We start from the raw sequence: 23951 nt of genomic DNA, 5'->3' as shown, positions 1-23951 counted from the left end.
CACTTAAAGACCTCATAGAATCATAGCATCATTTCAGCTGGAAGAGACCCTCAGGATCATCAAGTCCAACCATAACCTAACTCTAGCACTAACCCATGTGCCTGAGAACCTCATCTAAATGCCTTTTAAACACCTCAACTCCACCACTTCCCTGGGCAGCCTGTTCCAATGCCTGACAACCCCTTCCATGAAGATTTTTTTCCTAATATCCAATCTAAACCTCCCCTTGTGCAACTCGAGGCCATTTCCTCTTGTCCTATGACTTGTTCTTTGGGAGAAGAGACCCACACCCTTCATGCTCCAACCTCCTTCCAGGTAGTTGTAGACAGCCAGGAGAGCCAGGCTCCTGCTCCTGAACCACCTGGAGTTGTTGGCTCCATTTAAATCATTGAATTAAGTGCTGCCTGGGCACTGTCCCTTGCCCATCCACACTAACATGCTGTCTGCCAGGGCTGGCCAGGCCAATGCAGTGTCCCCAACCCATCGTGGGGATGTGGGGACAGGGGTTATCCAGGGACTGGGCACCCCCAGGGCAGTTTGGAGAGGAGAGCATCCCCACTTGGCCATGGCCAACCCAGCTGGGGACAGAGAAGGACCCTGGTGATGGCTGCGTAGGACACGAGGGTAGGTGGAGAAACTGGGTCAGACTCAAATCAAAGCTGTGGAATAGAAATTAGGATTATAATCTGATATCAAACAGAGTGTCTGAGAGGAAACCAGGAATATCGTGTGGGGTTGCAGGGCAGGCAGCAGCAGCCATTGCATCTTCCTCCTGCCAGGACACCTCCCCACCCCGGCACTGCAGCCTGCAGACACCAAAGGGTTTGGTTACATCCTCCAAACCCGATGCAGCATCTTCAGACCCCTGCACCGTGGCTACAAGCCACACACCGAGCACTGCCTTGTGCAGCCTGCAAAGAGGGCTGAGGAAACCTGGGGGCTCCTGGTCCTTGGGGACATCTGGGGGCACAGCCTCCAACCTGGAGGCATGGTGGGGAGGGAAAGCAGTTCTCCTAAATGCCTGGCCCACAGTCTACCCCAATTTCATCAACTTCTGCAATGCCGAATAGGCAGCACAGGGACCTGACCAACACCTGGGCTCCTCAAAGAAGTGATCATGGAGATGCTAATCTTTCTACATGGACCATCGATGGGGCTTAGATGACCATACAGTTCAGCCCTATTCAGCTAAAATCTGCTGAGATGTTGAACCCCTGTGGATTTGTCAGCTCACAGAGTGATGGCCACCAAATTCTCATTTTTTGGTCCATGAACAGGCCACCTCTTCCCTTCCTCACCAATAAGCCAAACAGATAGAGCTGCTAATGACTTCAGAGTTGGTTTTAATGACTCTGGCTGCTTCTCTCTAACCAATCCCATTCTTCCAGCACCTTTCTGAATCACAGAACCATAGAATCAGAGAATCGAGAATACCAGGTTGGAAGGGATCACAAGAGTCACCTGGTCCAGCCTTTCTTGGCAAGAAGAATCACAGAATCATTTTGGTTGGAAAAGGCTCTCTAGATCATTGAGTCCAGTCATAAACTAGACCTAGCACTAAACCATGTCCCTAAAAGCCTCATCTATAAGTCTTTGAACATTACCAGGGATGGTCCCTCAGCCGCTCCCATCACACTTGTGCTCCAGCCCCTCACCAGCTCCGTTCCCTTCTCTCAACTCGCTCCAGCACCTCAAGGCCTTTCTTGGCGTGAGGGGCCCAGAACTGCCCCAGGATTGGAGGTTTGGCCTCCCCATTCCCAGCACAGGACGGTCACTGGTCCTGCTGGCCACACCAGTGCTGGTCCCAGCCAGGATTCTGGTGGCCTCTTGGCCACCTGGGCACAGGCTGGTGGGCTCTGAAACTGGTCCCCACAGGGCTCCACCAGCATCTCCAGTCACAACCCCCTCCCTGAGCGCTGCTCACATGTGTAACACCTTCAGCACTCATCGTGTCAAATATCCACAGAACTTTCATTTCTTAATCAAAATATTGCGTGACACCGATTCAAGCACCGTGCAAATGTCTACCCCAATTACCACTTTAGCAGCCAGATCTGTAATTTCATCCCAAATTAGTTAACTGACAGGATATATTTCAATACGCCAGGGCTGACTGGCGCTCATTATGCTATTCCACTTGTCTTCCAGGGTGAAAAGAAAATCCATTTATATTTAATGAGAATTTTTGCAAGAGTTTGCTGGAAAAAAAAAAAAGTTAATTCATTGAAGCAACTTTTAATATCTAGAGGCTGCTGAGCTGGCACCGCTGTTGTGTCCTACATTACACCAGGTTATCCACACAATAACAAAACAATAATAATTATATAGGCTTGCAGCATAAGGCCTGACTTGCCTACCGCACAGGCTCGGTGCTAAGGGGGTAATTAGGAGGGAAGAGATTTAGGAAGCTTTCACTTAAAGACTCAGATGATTACAGACGAAGCTGTGATTTGTCTAAGTAGTGAAAAAGGCTCTTCATTTTTTGTTCGAGCTCCAGGGCACCCATCAGGAGCTGCGAGAGGAAACACTTTGTGTTTATCAGTATTGCCCAGACGCTGGTTCGTACATAAACGCAAGCACTGCAGCTTCCAAACACACCGTCAGAAACCAACCAACCAACAGCAACCCACCAGAACATGCATCCTCATGTTCTGGGAGACAGAGAAGTTAAAACACTAGAAAGTGCTACATTGACTAGAAAAAAAAAATAAATCATTTTTTTCAACTTTTCAGCTCACTTTTGGCAGTGGAGGGCTTGGGTTTTCAGTTGCATCCATCTAGAATCATGGAATCATTTTGCTTGGAAGAGACCCAAGAGATCATCAAGTCCAGCTGTAACCTAAATCCAGCACTAACCCACGTCCCTAAAAGCCTCATCTACATGTCTTTTAAACACCTAGAAGCTCTATGGAAATGGTTGTAACCCGGGAAGGGCCATTTTGCCAACCCAGCTCTGAAGAAGCAGGGAAGGATTTGAGGCAAAACACCCATCGCACGTGAACTCTGCAAGGTGAGAGGGTTGGGACACGACAGGAACCGCAGCGCCATCTCCAAGTGACAAACCACATCGCCCTTGGGCGGGGACCAGGGCTGGACCGCTTGGTGTGGCTCTGCTGCGCAAGCCTTCTCCATGGAGAACTCTGGGCTCAAGATCCCACCAACTGATCATTTTAAAGCTACCCTAGACGTAAAAAAAATGGTGTCAGGACAGGTGTTTTGGGGAAGCCCACCTATGCTCTGTGTGCTTTTAAGACTTAAATATAAAGCTGAGGAATCTTCAAAGACTCCCTTTCTCCAAAATAGAATTTGCTCAACAACCGAAAATCCGTTAAACAAAGCCAAACAAAACCTCAAAAAGCAAAAAGCCCTGACTCAGCTCAAAATCATCAGGGTCTAAAATGCACTCTTTTTTTTGCTCGTTATCCTCTCTCCCTGGGGTCCATCCCACCTACTGGTAGATGTCCTGCAGTTCACCATCAGTCCCTGACCTCAAACACAAGTTCTGTCCCAGCCCAAGGGAAATCAGTCCCAGATGCCTCAGATGTATCTGAGCTGGGGATAAAATTGTCATGGAAGGTTCTGGTCTTTCTCTGCTGACCTAAACCCAATGCCCAGGTTACAGGCAGGCAAAGCTGGGCAGGGGGAATTGTCCTGTTGCTGCCGGAGATCTCCATGAAATGGGTTTTTCTGGTGATGCAAAATGAGTTTGGTGGGGATCAGTCCAAAGAAAGGTCTCCTGCTGAAAGCACCAAATACAAACCCCTCCAGACCTCCAGGCAGAGGATCTGAATTTCCGGCAGCACAAAAAGCAAGCAGATTGCAAGCCAGCAAAGTATTTTACCATTTCCCTTAGGAGCCAAACATCCAGCCTGCCTCAGGAGGTCATAAATTAAAGAAAAGGCTCAAACCTCCTCCTCCACACCACACAAGCCCCATCATCCCTTGCTGGCCGTGCCCAACGTGAGTTGAGCCAGCCGGCCCAGCTGCCTTCTCCCCTCCTTGCTTTACTCTGGCTCTTGGTGAGGCAAGATCATCAAATCATTGAATCATTTTGGTTGGAAGAGACCGTCAAGATCATCATGGCCAACCATTAACCCAACAAGATGATTTACAGCTCGCCCTGGACTCTGCCCGTCTCTGTCTCTGAGCCTTCCCTCCCCCGCGGGGCTCAGCGTTTCAGCTCCTTTTTCACGTGCCAGCCTTGCCCACACAACTGGACAAGTTGTACGACACCGTATCACTTGCGGAAAGGCTGAGCTGATACCTCTGTAGACATCTTGGCTGATTAGCTTGCATCTCCGACACGGTATGGAAACTTCTACCTTCCCTGGTGACACCAGGCCTCTCAGGTCAGAACCACACACATCTTGTCCATCTCTCTTTTACCTTCCGTGGAAGCTGATGCTAGAAAGTCTTAATGAGATTTCAGACTAGCTTGGTGCAGCCATCCCATTGCAAGGGGCTTCGCGGAGGAGAAAGGTTTCGGGTAGCTGACACATCTTAGACACCTGGTGTGAATTTTGGGGTTGTCCTATGCAGGGACAGGAGTTGGATGATCCTTGTGGGTCCTTTCCAACTCAGGACATTCTATGATTCTATGATCTGCCTGTGAACCAGGTAGCTGTATGTGTACCACAGACACCAGTCATCGAATCACAGGATGGTTTGGGTTGAAGGGCCCTCCCCAGCTCCCCCAGTGCCCCCCCTGCCATGAGCAGGGACATCTGCACCAGCTCAGGTTGCTCAGAGCCCCGTCCAGCCTGGCCTGGGATGTCTCCAGGGATGGTTCAGCCACCACCTCTCTGGCCAACCTGGGCCAGGCTCTCACCACCCTCAGCACAAACAATTTCTTCCTCATGTCCAGCCTGAATCTCCCCTCTTTTAGTCTAAAACCATCCCCCCTTGTCCTATCACAACAGGCCCCGCTCAAATGTCTGTCCCCATCTTTCTTCTTGACCCCTTTTAAGTCCAGAAAGGCTGCACTAAGGTCTCCCCGGAGCTTCTCTTCTCCAGGTTGAACACCCCAACTCTCTCAGCCTGTCATTAGGACTGGGAAGCTAAGCTGGGCTTTATGAACCTCACGCTCTGGAGCACCTGCCACAAACCCTACTTTGTGGAGGGGTATGTGAGAGGAGACGCTGCTCGCTGGACTGATCCCCACCATACGCATCTTGTGTCAACTGGAAAAGAAGCTGGACTAGGACCTTCTTCTGAGGTGAATAATCCCACAGCTCAAGAAGTGCAATGGACACTGGAGAAGAAAAGGGGGTTGGTTTAAGAAAAAACATGAAGAATGCAGCCCATGATCAAGAGGACTGGGGAGCCTGAGTGCTCGGGAGGACAAATCCATTTGTGGTGATAACCCAGATACATCAGGAAGGACCACAGTCCATCAAACCCTGTCGTCCCAAGTATGAGTTTTCTGGCCCCCATAAGATGTCCACCTTAGAGCTCCTAAGGCCAGAGGGGATGTCTTTGTGTTCAAGAAGCTCACACAGATTTTTCTTCCATGAAGATGTCAAATTCAGTTTTGAACCTGTAAACTTCCAATATCCACCAGATCTCCTAGTGGGGCTTCCCCAGCTCTCCCAGCATCACCTGAAGATCCACTTCCTCCTCAGCCTCCCTCTCGCTGTCTTTGTTTTCATGTCCTCCAGGTTTTCCTACTGAAATAGATGATGAGTAACTGCTTCCTCCCCACTCTAACCTTGTGGCTATTGGCTATGAATTGAAGAGGACTAATTAAATTTATAGTTCCTCATATAAAAGTTCTTCCAGAGTTTTCGTCTCTTCTGTTGGATCCTTTTTGCTCCTGCACAGTTAGTAACACAAAACCGAAAGACTCTTATGACCAAGAGTGTGTTGCAAAGACAGCCTACAACAACATTGAAACACAACTTTCTGTGTTTTCAGTGCTGAAAGGATTAGTGGAAAAACTTGTTTTAATGCTGTTTGGATAATCAAGGTTACTGGATTGCTCCCAAGTACTAAGACAGGTGTAAGATTCCCTCCAAGAGATGTGCCCAGTCTGGATTTCATGTAATAAAGTTTCGCGACCCAAATCACACAAGAAAATGACAAACATAAACCATAAATTGTGCAGAAGGCCCCCAAATCCTGCTAAAATATTCTCATATTATTTTTTTGCTTACTGTTGAAATTAGAAAGGGACTTTAAAAAATTGGTTTGGACCAAGACAGAAGTGATCCAAGCATGAGGCTGGCATGTCATGATTTTCCGTAAGCATTTTGTCTGAGTTACAGGCATATTCCATTTCTTTCAAAGATATTTTATTGCTTTCTGCCTTTTCCCGGTTCTCTAGACTAAAATAGCATCTTTACACGCGCACCACAGGCATCACTCATGCAGTGGTCTGGCGACAGGGACACAGAGCCCTGGACACCACCTCGGGGTATCCCTGGGATCTTCCACACTGAGAGGGAAGAAACTGGGGAGAACTGAATCTCCTGCATCCCTGGTGATGCCCCAGGGAACTGAACCTCCTGCATCCCTGACGATGTTCTGAGGAACTGAACCTCCTGCACATCTGACGATGCTCCAGGGAACTGAATCTCCTGCATCACTCACAATGCTCTGACCAACTGAATCTCCTGCATCCCTGATGATGCTCTGAGGAACTGAACCTCCTGCATCCATAACAACGTTCCGAGGTCTGCGGATCAGACCTCTGCAAATTTTAAGCAAGATGAGTTTGCCCAGCTGCGATCCTAGCACCACCGCAAGGAAACCCTGGCACCTTCTGGTTTGCAAAATGCAGCTCTTGCAACATCCTACCTGCCCAGAATCTTCTCTGCTTGGGGAGGGCACTCAGACAAGAGAGGAAACCTGCTGCACCCAAGTCAATAATTTTTCCATTATACTCTTTCCACAGCAATTCTGCTGTGGATTATTTTCTGTGGATGAAATGCTGAGCACCCTGGTTCCTGCAGGTTGGAGGCAGTTTCATACAAAAGACATGAATTCTGCCAAGATCTTAATTGCTGGAGAAGCCGGGGTACAAAGGACAAAACAAAGCTCTATTTTTATCCCAGAGAGCACAGTGCGGTATGAAAAGCCTTTGGTATTAGTCTCTTTGTCTGTGTCAGGTAAGAGGAGCCAGCTCCTGCCTCCTCCCCGTGGGGATCGGTTTTCGGGGTGGGATGTTATCTGTGCCCCCACCCCTGCATCGCCCATCGCCAGCGGGGAGACAACGGGTTTGTAACGTGACTTTTGGCCTTTGGCCAGATCCAGTTACTGCTTCTCACCCCGGAGAGGAAAACGGTGACACAGAGGAAAACAAACCACCTTGAAGGAAAAGCTCTCAGGTTTTTGTGCAGCCTTCCTCATCCTTCAGGGATGTGGCCACTGACTGGTGGTGTCCTTGTTTTATGCACAGGGAAAACATGGCCCAGAAGAGGCTTCTCCAGGCTGTCCCAGCAGAATGGCAGCAGCAGAGGGACCAGAGCTCCTGCCTCAGGGATGATGCTGGACCACACAACCATCCTCTCTGATATCCCACCAGCATGTCGTGCTGTCCTGGCTGCTGCCTCCATCTGCTTCTTGTATCTCTACCCTCCCCTGTGCATACAGTCCTCTCTCCCACATCACTCATACATGTCCCGCAGTGTCTTCTCCTGCTCAGACACACTGAAATCCACATCTGGAACCTCACAAAGAATCACAGAATGGTTGGGTTTGGAAGGGACCAAGTGGACATCTTGACCTCTTGGACCAAGACCAATCCAACCGCTTGCCATGAGCAGGGACATCTGCACCAGCTCAGGTTGCTCAGAGCCCCGTCCAGCCTGGCCTGGGATGTCTCCAGGGATGCTTCATCCACCACCTCTCTGGCCAACCTGGGCCAGGCTCTCACCACCCTCAGTGTATATCACCACGCACCCGAATCCTGCTCAGGGCCTTTCCTTGTGGAACCACATGCTGTGACTTTTCACCCATCTTGAAGGTATTTTGTAGGTCTCCCCAGGGGATCAGAAGAGAAAGGACAGAGATGAACTGAGTTCCAGTAGGAACCCTGTCTTTGTATCCAGGTCATCCCACCATGCAGCAGTTAATTGGCTTCTCCACCTGCTTTCCAGGATGGAATATGTAGCATTAGACGAAGCATCTCATGTCTGCAGGATGGGTGCATAGGACCCATCATTATTGGTCTTTCTCTTGTGTGGAGCATTTTCAGTCTGCATCTACACCAGTAAATGCACCACGGGCATGATGTTCATGTGTCACTGCCCCTCATCCACCCACACCAGGACAGGGCATCCCTGGGTTGGTTTGGATGGGTCTTGGCTGGAGGGGAGACTTTTCCAGCCTGGACATGTCTGGTCAGGGGCTGGAGAAAAGTTTCTGGGCTGGAGGAATCACTGGTCTGGCCCATTTGAGTTGTTCTCATGAACTCTCTCTGCTCCTTCCTTTGGGCACTCAGACACGCAGAGCCCCACGGACAAGGCCCACAGAATCACAGAATCCTGGCATCCCAGGCTGGTTGGGGTTGAAGGGACCTCTGGAGATCCCCCAGTCCAACCCCCCTGCTCACGCAGGGTCACCAGAGCAGATCACACAGGTCGGTCCAGGGGGTTTGAATGTCTCAGAGAAGGAGACTCCACAGCCGCTCTGGGCAGCCTGGGCCAGGCTCTGGCACCTCCCAGCAAAGAAGTTTCTCCTCATGTTCACATGGACCCTCCTGTGTTTCGGTCTGTGCCCGTTGCCCCTCACCCTGGCGTTGGGCACCACTGAACAGAGTCTGGTCCATCCTCTGACACCCACCCTGAGATATTGATCCCATTGATCAGATCCCTCTCAGCTTCTCCAGCTCAACAGCCCCAGCTCTCTCAGCGTCTCCTCATCACAAAGATGCTCCAGACCCCTCAGCACCTTCAAGCCACCAGAGCCCACAGCTCAGAGGAGGAGCCAACACCCACCCGGCTGCTGTGGGGAGGCTGAGGCACCTGGCTGGGCCAGGAAAGGATTGTCTTACCCGCTAATTAGCTGCACGCTGATGGCCACTGAGGCAGGAAACAAAAGCAAGTGAATGAGCCACAGAACCACATTCCCACACCGGTCCCCTCCATTATTCAGGGTGGGCCTGCATCAGGTGTCCTGCCTTTATCTGGGGCTTTGATAAACAGCACTAATCAGCTACACATCAATTATTCACAGAGCCCATGGCTCAGCTTTCCAACCCCAGGCCAGGGCTCTGCTGCTCCGCACTCCACTCCAAGGTGTCTGTCTGTCTGTCCATCCTCCAACTCATTTCTGTGCAAGAAGGATGAGCTGTATTTACAGCGCTGCCTTGTGACCCTGGGCTTTATTTTTTTTTTTTTTTTTAACCACGGATTCCGTGCTTTCCCTTGAGGGAGGATCAGCTGCCGGGGGTGGGATGGGGCCATTGCCGGTGTCTTGGCACTGATACTCTGGTGTGGGCATTTCTCATCCAGCAGGAGAAATGCCGTCAGTCAAAACAGAAATCCCTGGATAATCCCTTTATATTTATGGCTTGGAGTAGTCTATTCTGCAGGTTGACTCCTGCCATTGAAGATCTGAAATGTATTCTTTCCTCTATCTGTAGGCTTGAACTCTCTCTATCCATAGGGTTGAACTAAGACTCTCCTGTTGTTGCCTTCTTTGGGCTCCTGGTTGTCTTCTGCTTCAGGGAACTTCATCCTCTTCAGCCCATGCTCAGCCACGGCCAGCTCTCAGATCCTCGTGCCCAAAGCCCTGGGCCAGGTCATGTCTTGGTGCTCCCAGCTCTCCCAGACCCCTCTCCAGCACTGGGGGTTCCATCACCTAAACATGAGAACCTGCTGCTGCGCAGACGTCCTGGGATGTCTGAGACAGGGCTGGAAGATACACCTTGGGATGTACAAGAGACATGGATCCTTCCAGAAGCTGGACACTCAAATGGGTGGAAGATCAGGGGAGCTCGTCCCTGGAGAGAAGTAAAGGCACAGAATTGCCTCGAACAGAAGAATGTTTTGGCTCTTTCTAAGAACTTATTTTCTCCAGCTGCAGGTGCAAAATAGCAGCTGAAGGCCAGGACTTTGATTGACAGCCCACCTGATGAAAATGAAGAGATTCAATGAAGAACGGGGAGACCCCAGACTCTAATTTTGCGGTTGGCCTGGAGTGATGCCCGGGGGCTGGATTGTGGGGGTAGAAATGTCCAAGTTTTGTCCTGCTGAGGGTCCCTCTTCAGGAGGCACCAGGTCAAGCTGCTCTAGGCTGTATCTAGCAAATAAGTGATTTATTTCAGAAGAATTTCAAGAATCCAGGCCTGGGTCTCTGCTGCAGGAAACCCAGGGAAAAGGAACTTCCCCACCAAGAGCAGACTGTGCCGGCTCTCATATTTGCCAAGGGACAGGCTGGGTGCACGCTGCCACGGACACGTTCCGCCACTCTCTGTAAATGCCAGTGTGAGGAAATTGTTTCCAACCTGAAGGGCTGTTTAATTTAGCACAGAGAGATGGAACAGGTAATTAAACTCTGGGAAGCCTCTGCAGGGAGGTGCTGGAGGCTCCAGTGCTGATGCTGCTCTGAAGTGGGGCTGGTCCAGCTGTGTCCCACATCTGGGCAAGAGGATCCCAGACTGGGGTCTGGCTGCTGGGGAGGGCGAGCTCTGCACTTACGTGCTTAAAAGGGGCCCATGAGAAAGATGGGGTCAGACTTTTAGCAGGGCCTGTTGTGATAGGACAAGGGGTGATGGTTTTAAACTAAAAGAGAGGAGATTCAGACTAGATATGAAGAAAAAATGTTGTACGCTGAGGGTGGTGAGAGCCTGGCCCAGGTTCCCAGAGAGGTGGTGGCTGAACCATCCCTGGAGACATCCCAGGCCAGGCTGGACGGGGCTCTGAGCAACCTGAGCTGGTGCAGATGTCCCTGCCCATGGCAGGGGGGGCACTGGGGGAGCTTTAATGGTCCCTTCAACACAAACCATTCTATGATTAGATTATCCTATGATTTCAAGGCAAATGCACCCCAGGAAGAAGAGCAGCAGCTCCTATTCCAGCCCATAACTATGCAAACACGCTGGATAAATATTTCTGTTGGTAGTTTGTGGGTAATCATTGAAAAAGAACCAGCAGCCTCTGGTCCGCTGATATCAATATTTAACAAAGCTGGAACAACAGAGAAACCCCAGCACATCCCAGGGTTCATCCAGGGTGAGCGGAGGGAGCCGGGCTGACCCGGCAGGAGCCTGGGGAAATAGGGGAGTTTATACAGGATTCAATGAATGAGCAATTAAAAACAGGTGTGTAATCAACGACATCCCAGGCAGGTTTATGAGGAGATAAAGCCTGTCAAAAGAAACTCAATTTGCTTCTTTGGAGTCAGTTTGCTTGGTAACTGCATGAAAGGAGCAGGTTTGTAGAAATATTTGGTTGGGCGCTGCCTGCTGTCAGCACTGCACACTAACGAGTGCAGATTAGTAGAGAAACTAAAAATAGGTCATCAGCTGGGAATCAGCTGTGAATGAGAGTGCCACGGTGCAATTTTTCTATTAAGCCCATGACTGCTACATGGGTGACTGGGACATAAAAATAACTTACAATCAAATTTTCAACTGATGTGAAGACTGACAGAGCAGCCAGCCGGGGGGAGGCAGGGCAGCAGGGACCTTGCGTTGCGCCTGGGCCGAACAAAAAGGGCACTCACATGCCAAAACCACCGCCAAACAGCAGCATCCACACCTGGGTTGGGAGAACGCGGAGCAGATTCCAATGAACACACCAGCTCCGGAGCGTTCGGTGCACCGGCTGCCCAGCTCGGGGAATAAACAACCGGTTAATCCATAACTGGAGGAATGGAGGAGGGTGGGGGAGAAGGGAGATGTGTTTCACCCTCAGTGTGAAGAGAAGCTGCTAAATTAATGTATACTGTGATTAAGTTACAAAAGACGTACCCATCATTAACCAATTGACGTGATAAACGCTTTCTGACCACCTGCAAAACAAGAGGATATTTTTCAAGTTTTAGATCCTTCTGCATGACAAGAGGACACAGAAGATGAAGTGATACATTGTTTAGAAGCAGAGTGCTTAGCTTATATTTAACTCATAATTAATAGATGTATTGTAAGTAAGAAACTAAACAATTACAACTAACATCATCAATTATTTCTTAGTATACATGTATGTCAAAATTTTCAAAAATTGTAATGCATATGTAATAATGATGTGAATATAAGCAACGCAAGAGCATCCAGTCTTTGGAGCACTCATGGAGGGTGATCCGAAGAGCTCTCCAGCACTGACAAAATGAAGAATGCCACTTAACAGTAGAATTGACACTGCTGTTCAGTTTATTTCTCTGTTTCAAGTGTGCAGACCTGGGGAGATGCAGAGCAGAAAGTTGAACATTGGGGGGATAAAGAGCTGCAAAGGCAATTCGAGATGGTAAAAACCACTGCGCCATGAGAGGCGCCGAGAATGGCCTTCTCGAAAACAAGACTGAGAGGCGCTGTGACTGCAAATGTGCAAGAGCTTTTGAGGGCAGAGAACAGCCGGACAGAGATGCTCTGGGTTTCGTGCGCTGTGGACACAACGAGGGAGCCCAACTGCCCCAGCTCGGGCTCCTGAGTCCCTGGGACAAGCACCACAACATGTGGGGTTTTCTTTGTGCCAAGGGGGAAATAAATTGGTGGAAGAAGCCAGATCTCATGGGGAGCTGGAACTAGAGTCCTGCTCACCGCAGGTCATCAAATCACAGGATGGTTTGTGTTGAAGGGACCATTAAAGCTCCCCCAGTGCCCCCCTGCCATGGGCAGGGACATCTGCACCAGCTCAGGTTGCTCAGAGCCCCGTCCAGCCTGGCCTGGGATGTCTCCAGGGATGCTTCAGCCACCACCTCTCTGGCCAACCTGGGACAGGCTCTCACCACCCTCAGCACAAACAATTTCTTAGATCTAGTCTGAATCTCCTCTCTTTTAGTTGAAAACCATCACCCCTTGTCCTATCGCAACAGGCCCTGCTCAAAAGTCTGTCCTCATCTTTCTTATTGACCCCTTTTATTATGTATATAAACACATTTTACTATATATATATCAACTTTGATTTGTGGGTTTTTTTGCTTCCCAAGGCAAGAAATCAGTCTACAAGGCTAAACCACCTGAGCTGCCTTCAGCAATTTGGCTGAACTGGCTGGATTTTGTGTTGGCTTTTTGGAAATTTCTAAGAGACTCTGGTCACCTGGAAGGTGGAAAGAACTACCCAGGTGATCCCCGCCTCAGCCTCTGAGCAGTGCAACCTGCTGGTCTGGCTTGGCCTGTCCAATTCCCAGGTCCACGGAGGAACAGTGACAGTCCTTCATTTCCAGGCACAGAAACACCACTTTCTGCATTTCATTGCGTCTTTCAAGTGGATTTTTTTTCAGATTTTAAGACAGAGAGAGAAGTGATTGTTTCTTTGCATGCAGAGCACACAGAATTGCTGTCCAGGAGGTAAATTGGGTACGTCCTGATGCACTGTTTGTTAGAGCAAAAAGCTTCTGATTCAGTTGGCACGTTTGTGTTCCCTTCTGCTGGGTAATGAAGACCTGAAGCTCCAAGCCATCGTGGATGGAGGGATGCTCTGTCCCTTCACGTCGTCCAGCTGCTGGGTGCATTCAGCCTGTGCAAATGCCTGGCAGCATCCAGGGCAGCAGAACGTGAAGGAAAGCATGGAAGGAGCATCCAGACAAGGGAAACGGCTGCTGTCATGGATACAGCTTGAAGATGGAAGGTTCAGATTGGATATGAGGAAAAATTAGGAAGAATTTCTTCCCGGAAGGGGCTGTGGGGCATTGGAACAGGCTGCCCAGGGCAGTGCTGGAGTCACCATCCCTGGAGGGGTTGGACAGACGGACATGAGGTTCTCAGGACATGGGGCAGTGCCGGGGTGGGGAACGGTGGGACTCGATGATCTTGAGGGGCTTTTCCAACCAAAATGATTCTGTGATTCTAAGAGCGGGTTCCAGGGGCTGGATGTGGCACTGGCAGGGGATGGTGGTGGATCTCCAGGTCTCCATCTGTCCGTCTCGGGCTCCCATCGCCCATCCGCTGCCCGCAGCCCCTCCGAGCCCCTTCTCACACGGACCCTGGGACGCTTCAGGGATGCAGAGACAATTCAGATCTCCTACTCCACGGGCACATCACTCATGAACTTATTGACCACCACAGCTGCACTATCTCAACGCAGGTGCCCATAGGAGGTGTCTGAACACAACCCAAGTGGCTCGTACTGCATATGGATCCTGCGGCAGAGCCGAGATGTCCCCACGAGCCCCGGACCTCTCCTGCCTGTATCTGCCACCCCTTCCCACCCAACACACCCACCTGGGCCGGGACCCTCCGGGGGCTCCTGGCCTCCCTCCTCCCAAAGAACAACTGAATCAAGCAGCTTTTTTCAACTCTCCTTCTCTACTCAAGCTCCTACTTAAAAGCAAGACAAAGGAGCAAGACAAAGGTCGGGATTTTTCTTTTCTCAGTTTGTTTGGGTTTTTTGTTGTGTTTGTGGTTTGGTTTTTGTTGGTTGGGTTTTTTTTTTCCCAACATGTATATTTAGCATGCCTGCCCTGCATGCCATCTGCCTGTCTCCTCGTTTTTTGGGGCTCTGAAGCAAGTTTTTGCACCAACACGTGCCTGGGAGATGCTCAGGAGACCCTGCTGAGCTCCAGCTGGGGAAAACACTGGATTTCAGGGCAAAAATGTCAGTGCAAAGTCCAACCTAAAGCAAGAGCCCTTTCTTGGCTCTTTTTCTCCTTTCCCCTCTTTAGTGTCAGTGTAAATGTTCTGTAGGACAAGTCACATATGTCACTCGAGTTCTTTGTGAAATGCTCCCATATTTTTGCAAGGACAGCATGGAGAAATGTAGGAAATAGCCTAAGGCTGACAGAAGGAGCAGACAAACTTTTCCTTCTTTCATGCTCATTACTAACGTGGGGGTAAAACTTAGACTGTAAGAAACCTTTAAAAATGATCATAGCATTGCACATAATACTTAAATCCTAGCAACCACAACAGTATCCATGTGAGAAAAAATTACAAGAATAAGTCAAATAAACACTGGCAGAATTTGCAGAAGCTGCGGACTAGTATAGGGATCAAATTCCACCTTGGTAATTAACCAAAATCTTTCAGTTTCTCTTAGACACATGGAAATCGTATTGAACCAAGGAAAACCATGGTGTAGACATGGTGCTGACCACCATCCCGCTGCTGGTGGTCACCAGCCTCGCTCGCTGAGCTGTACCATTGCATCCGAGCTTCTCTGCCCTTCCCAGGAGCCATCACCAACCTCCTCCTCACCCTCCACTCTCCAACCCAACCGGGACGTGGCTCCAGCACAAGCAGGAGCTCCCTCTTCCCATGGGACAGGACCTGTTGGGTTGGTGGGAGGGAAGGACAGACCATGGGCTCACCTGTTGGTGAAGACTTTGCTGTAGTTGAAGACCTGGATCTCCAGGATCTCATTGCCGTCGATGTTGCTCGCCACCGGCCAGCGGAAAGTCTGCAGAGAAAGGACAGGAGGGAGATGTCAGGCTTGGTTCAGGGAGCTGCTGCAGAGGTGATGAGGATGGAGCTGAGATCACCATGGAAAAGAGGCAAATGATGCCTTTTCCCCAGGAAAAAGGTGGGCAGGACCATTTTACAGGGGCCTCACTAAGATTCTGACTCAGTGCCAAATATTTTCTAGATAGTTAGATAATATAAATCATAGAATCATAGACTACTTTGGGTTGAAGGGCCCTCCCCAGCTCCCCCAGTGCCCCCCTGCCATGAGCAGGGACATCGGCACCAGCTCAGGTTGCTCAGAGCCCCGTCCAGCCTGGCCTGGGATGTCTCCAGGGATGCTTCAGCCACCACCTCTCTGGCCAACCTGGGCCAGGCTCTCACCACCCTCAGCACAAACAATTTCTTCCTCATGTCTGGCCTGAATCTCCCTCCTTTAGTTTAAAACCATCACCCCTTGTCCTATCACAGCAGGTCCTGCTCAAAAGTCTGTCCTCATCTTTCTTCTCTGCCCCTTTTAGTATACATATAAACACATTATATATATAAAAACTTCCATTTGTGGGGTTTTTTTTATCTTCCCAAGGTAAGAAATCAGTCTACCAGGCTAAACCACCCGAGCTGCCTCCAGTTTTCCAAGTCGCGGGTCATCACTGGTGGCCCCCGAAGCCAAGCGCAGCCCTGGCCAGGCTGCTCTGGGTGCATTGCGGGAGGGGGACGTGATGCCCCGGATGAGGAGCGGGCGCTGAGCCCCGCGTCGCTGCCAGGAGAGGCAGCACCGCATTCAAGGTCTGGAAAGGAAAGCGCTTATCAAGCAACTTCACAGGAAGAAATTAGTGACTCTTCAGAAAGATGCCAACACTCATTTTTAAGCTATTTTTTCCCCCTTTTAAGTTTTCTGCAGTGAGTCAAGGAAGCAAATGAACAAAATCCTGAAATATAGAAGAAAACTAGAAATGGCTCCATGGTAGTGGCAGCGTTTTGCTTATGGTCCAGCCTCACTCCCCGTTCTGCAGCTGCATCTACTTTGGTTACATCCCCACCATGGAGAGCCCTCGGTGTAAACCATTTCTTCCTCATGTCCGGCCTGAATCTCCCTCCTTTAGTTTAAAACCATCACTCCTTGTCCTATCACAACAGGCCCTGCTCAAAAGTCTGTCCCCATCTTTCTTATAATCCCCCTTTCATCCCTGTTCAAGCACTGAAAGGATCCTCCTGGTCCTTCCTGATACCTGCCGTCTCTGCATCTCACCACCCCAGCAGAGCCCCAGCTTTGATCCCTCTGGCCACAGCCTTGGCCAGCACGAAACAAACCCAAACCTCTCCGCTATCCCCACAGAAGCCTAATCCATGGTCCAGGTACAGGCTCTTTTCTGCTCACACACCTCTGACATGGACTGGGAGCTTCAAGAAGTCTGGAAGCACCTCCTGAAAACCCAGCAGAGCTCTTATAGACCTGGACACAGCCAGGTCTTGGTTTGGTTTGGGTTTTTTTTTCCTTCCTCGGAAATACCATTCTCTGTTTGTTTCTCCCCAAATTTTGGGGAGAAACTGGAACAAGCAGTCAGAAAGACATTGGGGTATGTCGCTGTTGCCCATCCTGGGGCTGCAGGGTGGAGGACAGAGGCCACCCCTTGCTCTCCGGGTACACACCCAGCACAGGGACGTCCTGCTCTACAATTAGGTCCTCTCCAATGGGCAGATCCCAGAGCTCAGGTGTGGCTATCAAGGTAAGGTATAGAAATAATGATGTGTCGCACCCCCACCTTGGCTAGAGGTTTGTCAGGAAGCAAAATAACAGACAAACACCTGGAGGTGCTTAAAAGATGTACAGATGAGGATCTTAGGGACACGGTTTAGTGTTGGATTGAGGTTATGGTTGGACTCGATGATTTTAAGGGTCTCTTCCAACCAAAATGATTCTGTGATTCTATAAAGTCACTTGGAAAGTGTGGTGGCCTAGAAAGACTCCCAGGACCCCCCTGAACAGCCTTGCTGACAGATTTCTGCGCCAAGGAGCTCGTCTGGGGATGTTCACGCCGCAGCCCATCCGCTGCTGCCGCAGCAAACCCCGGGGGCCGAGAGGGGATGCACAGCGTGGAGGAGCACGGTCCCGTCTGCTGCGCTCTGTGCCGAGCCCTCATCCCCCGAGCATCCCCCGCACACGTGTTCATACAGCCCCAGTGCCGCAGGGACCCTCCTGTCTAGAGCCACTCATGCAATTTGCTTAAAGAACTTGGAGTTTTGCCCAAAATCCTGGGGAATGAAACACAGGGAGACATTTTCACCTCCGTGGTGTAGTCCTGGTTTCTCAGGGCTGGGCTTACAGAATCACAGGATGGTTTGTGTTGAAGGGACCATTAAAGCTCCCCCAGTGCCCCCCTGCCATGAGCAGGGACATCTGCACCAGCTCAGGTTGCTCAGAGCCCCGTCCAGCCTGGCCTGGGATGTCTCCAGGGATGCTTCAGCCACCACCTCTCTGGCCAACCTGGGCCAGGCTCTCACCACCCTCAGCACAAACAATTTCTTCCTCATGTCCGGCCTGAATCTCCCTCCTTCGGTTTAAAACCATCACTCCTTGTCCTACTGCAACAGGCCCTGCTCAAAAGTCTGTCCCCATCTTTCTTATCGGCTTCAGAAAGGGGCTCCGATCTGAATTCTGCTGCAGGTCCCCTGGATTTAGCTGAATTGCTCGGGACAGAATCCAGAGCAGATGATCTCAGTTTGGGGCTTAAGAATCAGGGCTGGGATTCCTCCACTTGCAAGTTACCTGTGTACCCAAACAGCCCTCGTCTGGGCTCTCCAGCACTGGAGAAACTCTGGCACGTCCCGGGTACCAGCCGAGCCACGGCTCACATTTGGGAGGGGGTCACACTCTTTCTGCCCTTGTGGCACCCAGCCGTGAGCTTCACAAATTTATTTTTCCCTCTTTTCATTTGACAAACACACTGTCCCGTGCACTAGTGAATCCCCGGGCATTGCTCCCTGCGAGGCTGCTGTCAGCTCCTCTGAATGCCGTGTGATTTTGAGTATTTTGCAGAGCTGGGTGGTGGACCTGGAGCACCCAGAGCACCTCGAGCACCTTGCGGGTGCAGGTGTGCCCGTGGCGGGTCAGCCCGCCTGCACAAGGAAAATGCAAGTTGCTGTGCTTATCTCTCCGAGTTACAGCCACCTCAGCCTCTGCAGAAAAAAAACAGCTCAAAGGGACCGGGTGATACCATTTCTCTCCAAATATAGATATTTTTATTAGTAGTAGTATTATTTTTTAAGCCTAGGAAGGATTATCACAGTTGCTCAGCCTGACCTCTTAAACAACCCAGTCCATGGATTTTCACGTTTCACTCAAAGGCTCCTAAATTAAACACAGATGTGTGTTGTAGCTCAGCCAGAATATATTTTCAACAGGGAAAAAGGGAAAAAAAGACCTCCCAGAATTCAAGCAACAACATTTAATGACACTCTCAGAGAAGTGCCTTCCACAGCTGATTGCCTTGACCGATAAACATTTGCACTGTATTTCCGCTTTGCATTTATGGCTGTCAGCTCCCTGCCCTTTGCCTTGGGTTCTCCCACCAAGCTCGGGTGCCCCCTGAATTGTTTTATTTGGTTTTTTAGAGGTTGCTCCTTGCTGCCTGTGGAGATGCACCAGGGGAACTGCCCTGGGGCTGAAGCCAGAGCTCCCTTTGCAACACAGAGGGCAAAGCAACGTCCCAGCCTGGGCTGTGAACCTCCAGAAAGGTGATTAGAGACCCCGATAAAATCTCTGCCAGGGCACCTTCTCTCTGCAAATTCCTGCCTGGCGCCGAAGCCGCAGGTCACCCGGGAGCCGCTTCGCGTTCGCAATTCTCTGCAGGCAGGTTTTCCTTCCCTCGGCGTCCTCGCAGGGACCTGCCCTGCATGTAAAAAGGCTTTTGGAGCTGAAGTTTGCTCAGTTAATTTATAACTGGCCCTGAGGGACTACTGGCTGTGACCAATCCAGAGTGCTGGGCTGAAGGGCAATACCGTGCAGTATGGGATCATGGAATCAAGAGATTTGGTTGGGAAAGACCTTTAAGATCACGGAGTCCAACCATAACCCAGCCCTGGCACTGCCCCATGTCCTGAGAACCTCATGTCCGTCTGTCCAACCCCTCCAGGGATGGTGACTCCAGCACTGCCCTGGGCAGCCTGTTCCAATGCCCCACAGCCCTTTGGGGAAGAAATTGTTCCCCACATCCAACCTCAACCTCCCCTGGCGCAACCTGAGGCCGTTTCCTCTGCTCCTGGCGCTTGTTCCTGGGGAGCAGAGCCCGACCCCCCCTGGCTCCAAGCTCCTTTCAGGCAGGTCAGAGATCAGAAGGTCTCCCCTCAGCTCCTGTTCTCCAGCTGGACCCCCAGCTCCCTCAGCCGCTCCCATCACACTTGTGCTCCAGTGTGGAGCTGGGAAGCCAACACAAATGTGCCACCGAGTAATTCAGTGCCTGCAGGGACCCCCACACCTGCCTTCCCACGCCGCTTTCCACCAAACCACTAAAACCAGCAGCGTCGGGGACGGACGCACCCCCAGCCCTAAAGTGCTCCCCAGATGTGACACACACAGAAGTGACCCCTCTGTCCTCGCAGGCTCTCCTGGGATAGTCCCACCTTGGGGCTGCACTTCACGGCTGCTCTTCACCATCTTTCTCCATGGCCGTGACCATGGCAGAGGGCTCCTGCGGCAGGAGGTGGCTGCTAAAACGTGGCTTGTGTCCACAGAAAAGCTTGCGATGGCCACCGAGCTTCAGCACGAGCGCCCGAGTTGGATTGCAGGGTGAAAGCCACAGACTTTGCATTTATCGGATGCAATGACACAGTCTGATGGCCCAGGGTGTCGAAGAAGCCGAGGGAATGAGGCTGGAAGGTCTCTGAGAGGACACCTGAGAGCATGATTCTGTGATTCTGTGACCCATCTGTCCCTCCTCCCCTGGCAGCAGCTCCACTCAGCCTTTCAGCCCATTTTTACAGAGAGATCAACATCCAAGCGTTTTGCAAACCATCCCTGCAATGTCACGGTGGGTGCCAGCTGAGAAACAAGGCAAATAATGACAAACCCTGACTTCACATCTACCCAGGGACACATTCAAGGGATGCTGGGTGTGGACAGTGGCTTATCCCCAATGTGCCACCTGTGAGGTTTTCCGTCTCCTTCCAAGTCAGATGGTCGCTCATGCATCACCGTGGTGGACATTGACCCTCAAGTTTTCCCACCCTCCTGGCTTTCCACAGGTGATCCCGTGGGACTGGTGATCTCATATCCATCAGGAATTCCTCCAGCTGCGGCACAATCCCAGTCCTACATCCCTATTAAAGTGATAGTATGAGCCACAAACCTATTTTATTCCTCTCTGTGATCTGCCTAGAAACTTGGGTACAGACTTTTTAGGAGGACCCATAGTGACAGATCAAGGGGTGATGGTTTGAAACTAAAGGAGGGAGATTCAGGCTGGATATAAGGAATTGGTGCCCCTGAGGGTGGTGAGAGCCTGGCCCAGGTTGGCCAGAGAGGTGGTGGCTGAACCATCCCTGGAGACATCCCAGGCCAGGCTGGACGGGGCTCTGAGCAACCGGAGCTGGTGCAGATGTCCCTGCTCATGGCAGGGGGGCACTGGGGGAGATTTAACGGTCCCTTCAACCCAAATCATCCTGTGGTCCTGCGATCCTATGAAATTGTTCTTCTCATTTTTGTAGAGAAAGGTACGGGCAACGTGGTCGTGGGAGAAAAGACAAGCATGAAACACCCAACAAAGAGGTGAGAACAGGCAACCAGATGACATTTAAGGCTGAAGGGAACAACGGAAACATAAGAACAAAATCCTGAGCTACCATCCACTGGTGTGAAGGGGGTTTGTGTTACGGTGGGATGGCCGGAGGAGCCCCTGCCACCCTCTCATACCCCAGGGGACACACCAGGAAAAAACCAGCCCTGGGGGACAACCTCCCTGCTCCCATCACCTTCCTCATTCCCTGGCTGGTTGTCTGTTTCTTCTCCTTAGTGGTTTTATTGTTAAAAACCATTTTAAAGCCCAGTGCAGAGCTAAGCAAGTGATATCTGCTGGGTCAATTTTATCTGTTTTTACTAACAGAGGAGAAAAAAAAGATAGAGGCAGAGAAAAGGCTTGGCAGAATGCAAAAGCCAGATAATCCCAGTGAGACTGCTTTATAGGAGCTGGGAAAGGGCATCTTTGCAAGCTATGTCACCCCTTTTTAAGCCATGTCACCCCTCTTTCATAGAATCCTAGAATAGTTTGGGATGGAAGGGATGATTAAAGCTCATCTGGTTCAACCCCTGCCATGAGCAGGGACATCTGCACCAGCTCAGGTTGCTCAGAGCCCCGTCCAGCCTGGCCTGGGATGTCTCCAGGGATGCTTCATCCACCACCTCTCTGGCCAACCTGGGCCAGTGTCCATGTCACCCCTTTTAAGCCATGTCACCCTTTTTTAAGCCATGTCACCCCTCTTTAAGCCACGTCCCCGCTTTTCCTGCAGCGCCTGGCAGCCTTGGCTGGATGCTCATCCTGCCTCTCGTCTCCAAGCCTGATGGATTGGGGGCATTTCCAGATGTTGGGGTCAGGGTTGCAGCTCTGGGTCTCAGCTCTCTTGACAGCAGCACTTAAGCCTGTCCTGGTCCCTTTAGGAGGGACTAAATGCAGGCAAGGAAGACCACACAGGAGCCATCCACAGCTCTTTGTGCCCAGCACCATCGCAGGAGAGCTGCAGGACAAGCCCCCCCAAGAAGAAACCCTTCGGGGTGCAGGCAGGACACAACCCAGCCCTTCCTGATTAAATAAAATACAGCCACAGAGCCACACCAACACTCCAGAGTAGCCAGCAGCTTCTCTTCTCCAGGCTCAGGAGAAGCACAGCTTTTGCATAATTCATTAAGCAATGAATAAAAATAATTGCAAATGAAATAGAGTACAACCAAACAAATGGAAATCACTGGGGCAGCCCAAATTCAGCCCGATAGTGGGTCCCTGTGAATGTTAAGCTGTGGTGGGGAAGGCTGATGTCCTCGTTAGCACTGTCAAAAAAACCCACCGTTTGGCTTTCCATGAAGCTAATGTGAATTTTCTGCTTGTCCCCAGCTCTGAGACGAGGCAGGGAGCAGCCTCAGCATCCTCAGCCCATTTCATCTCCTCTCATAGAGATGAGAGATCAGCCAGCTCAGCTTCAAAAACCTTCCCCGTGTAGGGGATGAGACGCCCCCCCGTCCAGATCACCCCCAGACGAAAGGCCACTATTTTACCCCACTTTGAGGGGAAAGTAGGAGGAAATGGGGTCATTTCTGAAGCTTCTGCTCCGTAAAAGATCAGCGCAAGGAGCCACCTGAGCAGCAGGACGGTGCCCAGGTAACCAGACAGCAACGTGAAATAAAACCCCACCTCTCCCAGCTGGTGATAAATTCATCGCAAAATTCAAGGACAGCGAGGAAGTTGGAGAGGGAATAAAGCTGCTTCTGCAGGTGGACTCAGTGGAGGGCAGACAGACCCTCCTGCTCCTCCCCAACCGCCCCAAACTCAGTGTCCCCAGGGAGACCTTCATCTGGAAGACACCTGAATTTTGTGCGTGACGAGCATTACAGAGCACACACACCCATCGAAGCTCCCCCGGGACAGCCCCACACTGGGGAACAGCTGGGGAAGAGTTCAATGATGCAATAATACAATTTTATTCAATAAAATTTGTTGGCTGGGCTCGTCATCGATGGCACGATGACTTGCCTTGTGTGTGCGCTCAAAGGGAAATATCTGCTTTCCCGGACAGACTCACCAGCTAATGACGCCAGGCAGCGCAAGACACGTTCTCTAGCTCACGGCAGGTGTCTTGTCCGTGACCACTGCATCGGGGAGCCCTTCAGCAGCGTGAGATAATGAGAGACTGAATAAGGGAAGAGCAAACAGGGCAGCACCTTTGCCCCCTCTTGCTGTGGCTCGTCCCCTGCCCAACCAGTCCCCAGCAGAGCTGGAAAGCTGAACCCAAAGTTGTCGGTTTGCCTACATGTTTTCTGCAGTGTTTGTTACCACCAGAACACGTCAGACTATCATGTTTTGGACCAGTTGGGACAGTAGCATGTCACGGATGCCACAGCAGGAGCCGTGTCTGTCACGTCCAGGTAACCGAATGCCTCGTGCAGCGGCTGCGCACACCTGGGCTCAGCTCTTAGATGCTCCGACGACCTTGCATGACCCAGAAGATAAAAACTTGACTGATGGGGCATCGTTCAGGGTGCAAACACTTTCCTACCGGCACAGAAAACACTTAGGAACATGCTTAACTTACAGCCCGTGAGGATTACTCATTTTGGGCAGGTCACGAGCCCTGGAGCAGCCGGCGCTGCACACCCTCGTGTCATCCCCGCCAGGGCTCCGCGCTCACCTCGTCCTCAGCACAAAGGAACCTCCGATTCACGCTGGGGTTTCCTTTGGCTGGAGCC

General features: G+C 51.0%; 1 protein-coding gene across 1 annotated transcript in view; it reads right to left on the bottom strand.

Moving 5' to 3' along the window:
• The window catches only part of OTOF (otoferlin), a 112723-nt gene that overhangs the window by 79447 nt on the left and 9325 nt on the right, over positions 1 to 23951 (bottom strand). Inside the window, exon 3 of the mRNA XM_065630391.1 lies at positions 15409 to 15497. Within this exon, the coding sequence (XP_065486463.1) occupies positions 15409 to 15497 (89 nt within the window). The remainder of the gene's footprint in view (positions 1 to 15408; positions 15498 to 23951) is intronic.

Source organism: Caloenas nicobarica, chromosome 3 (genome assembly GCF_036013445.1).
Source record: "Caloenas nicobarica isolate bCalNic1 chromosome 3, bCalNic1.hap1, whole genome shotgun sequence".
Taxonomy (NCBI): Eukaryota; Metazoa; Chordata; class Aves; order Columbiformes; family Columbidae; genus Caloenas; species Caloenas nicobarica.
This window is presented reverse-complemented; position numbering and strand designations above follow the sequence as displayed.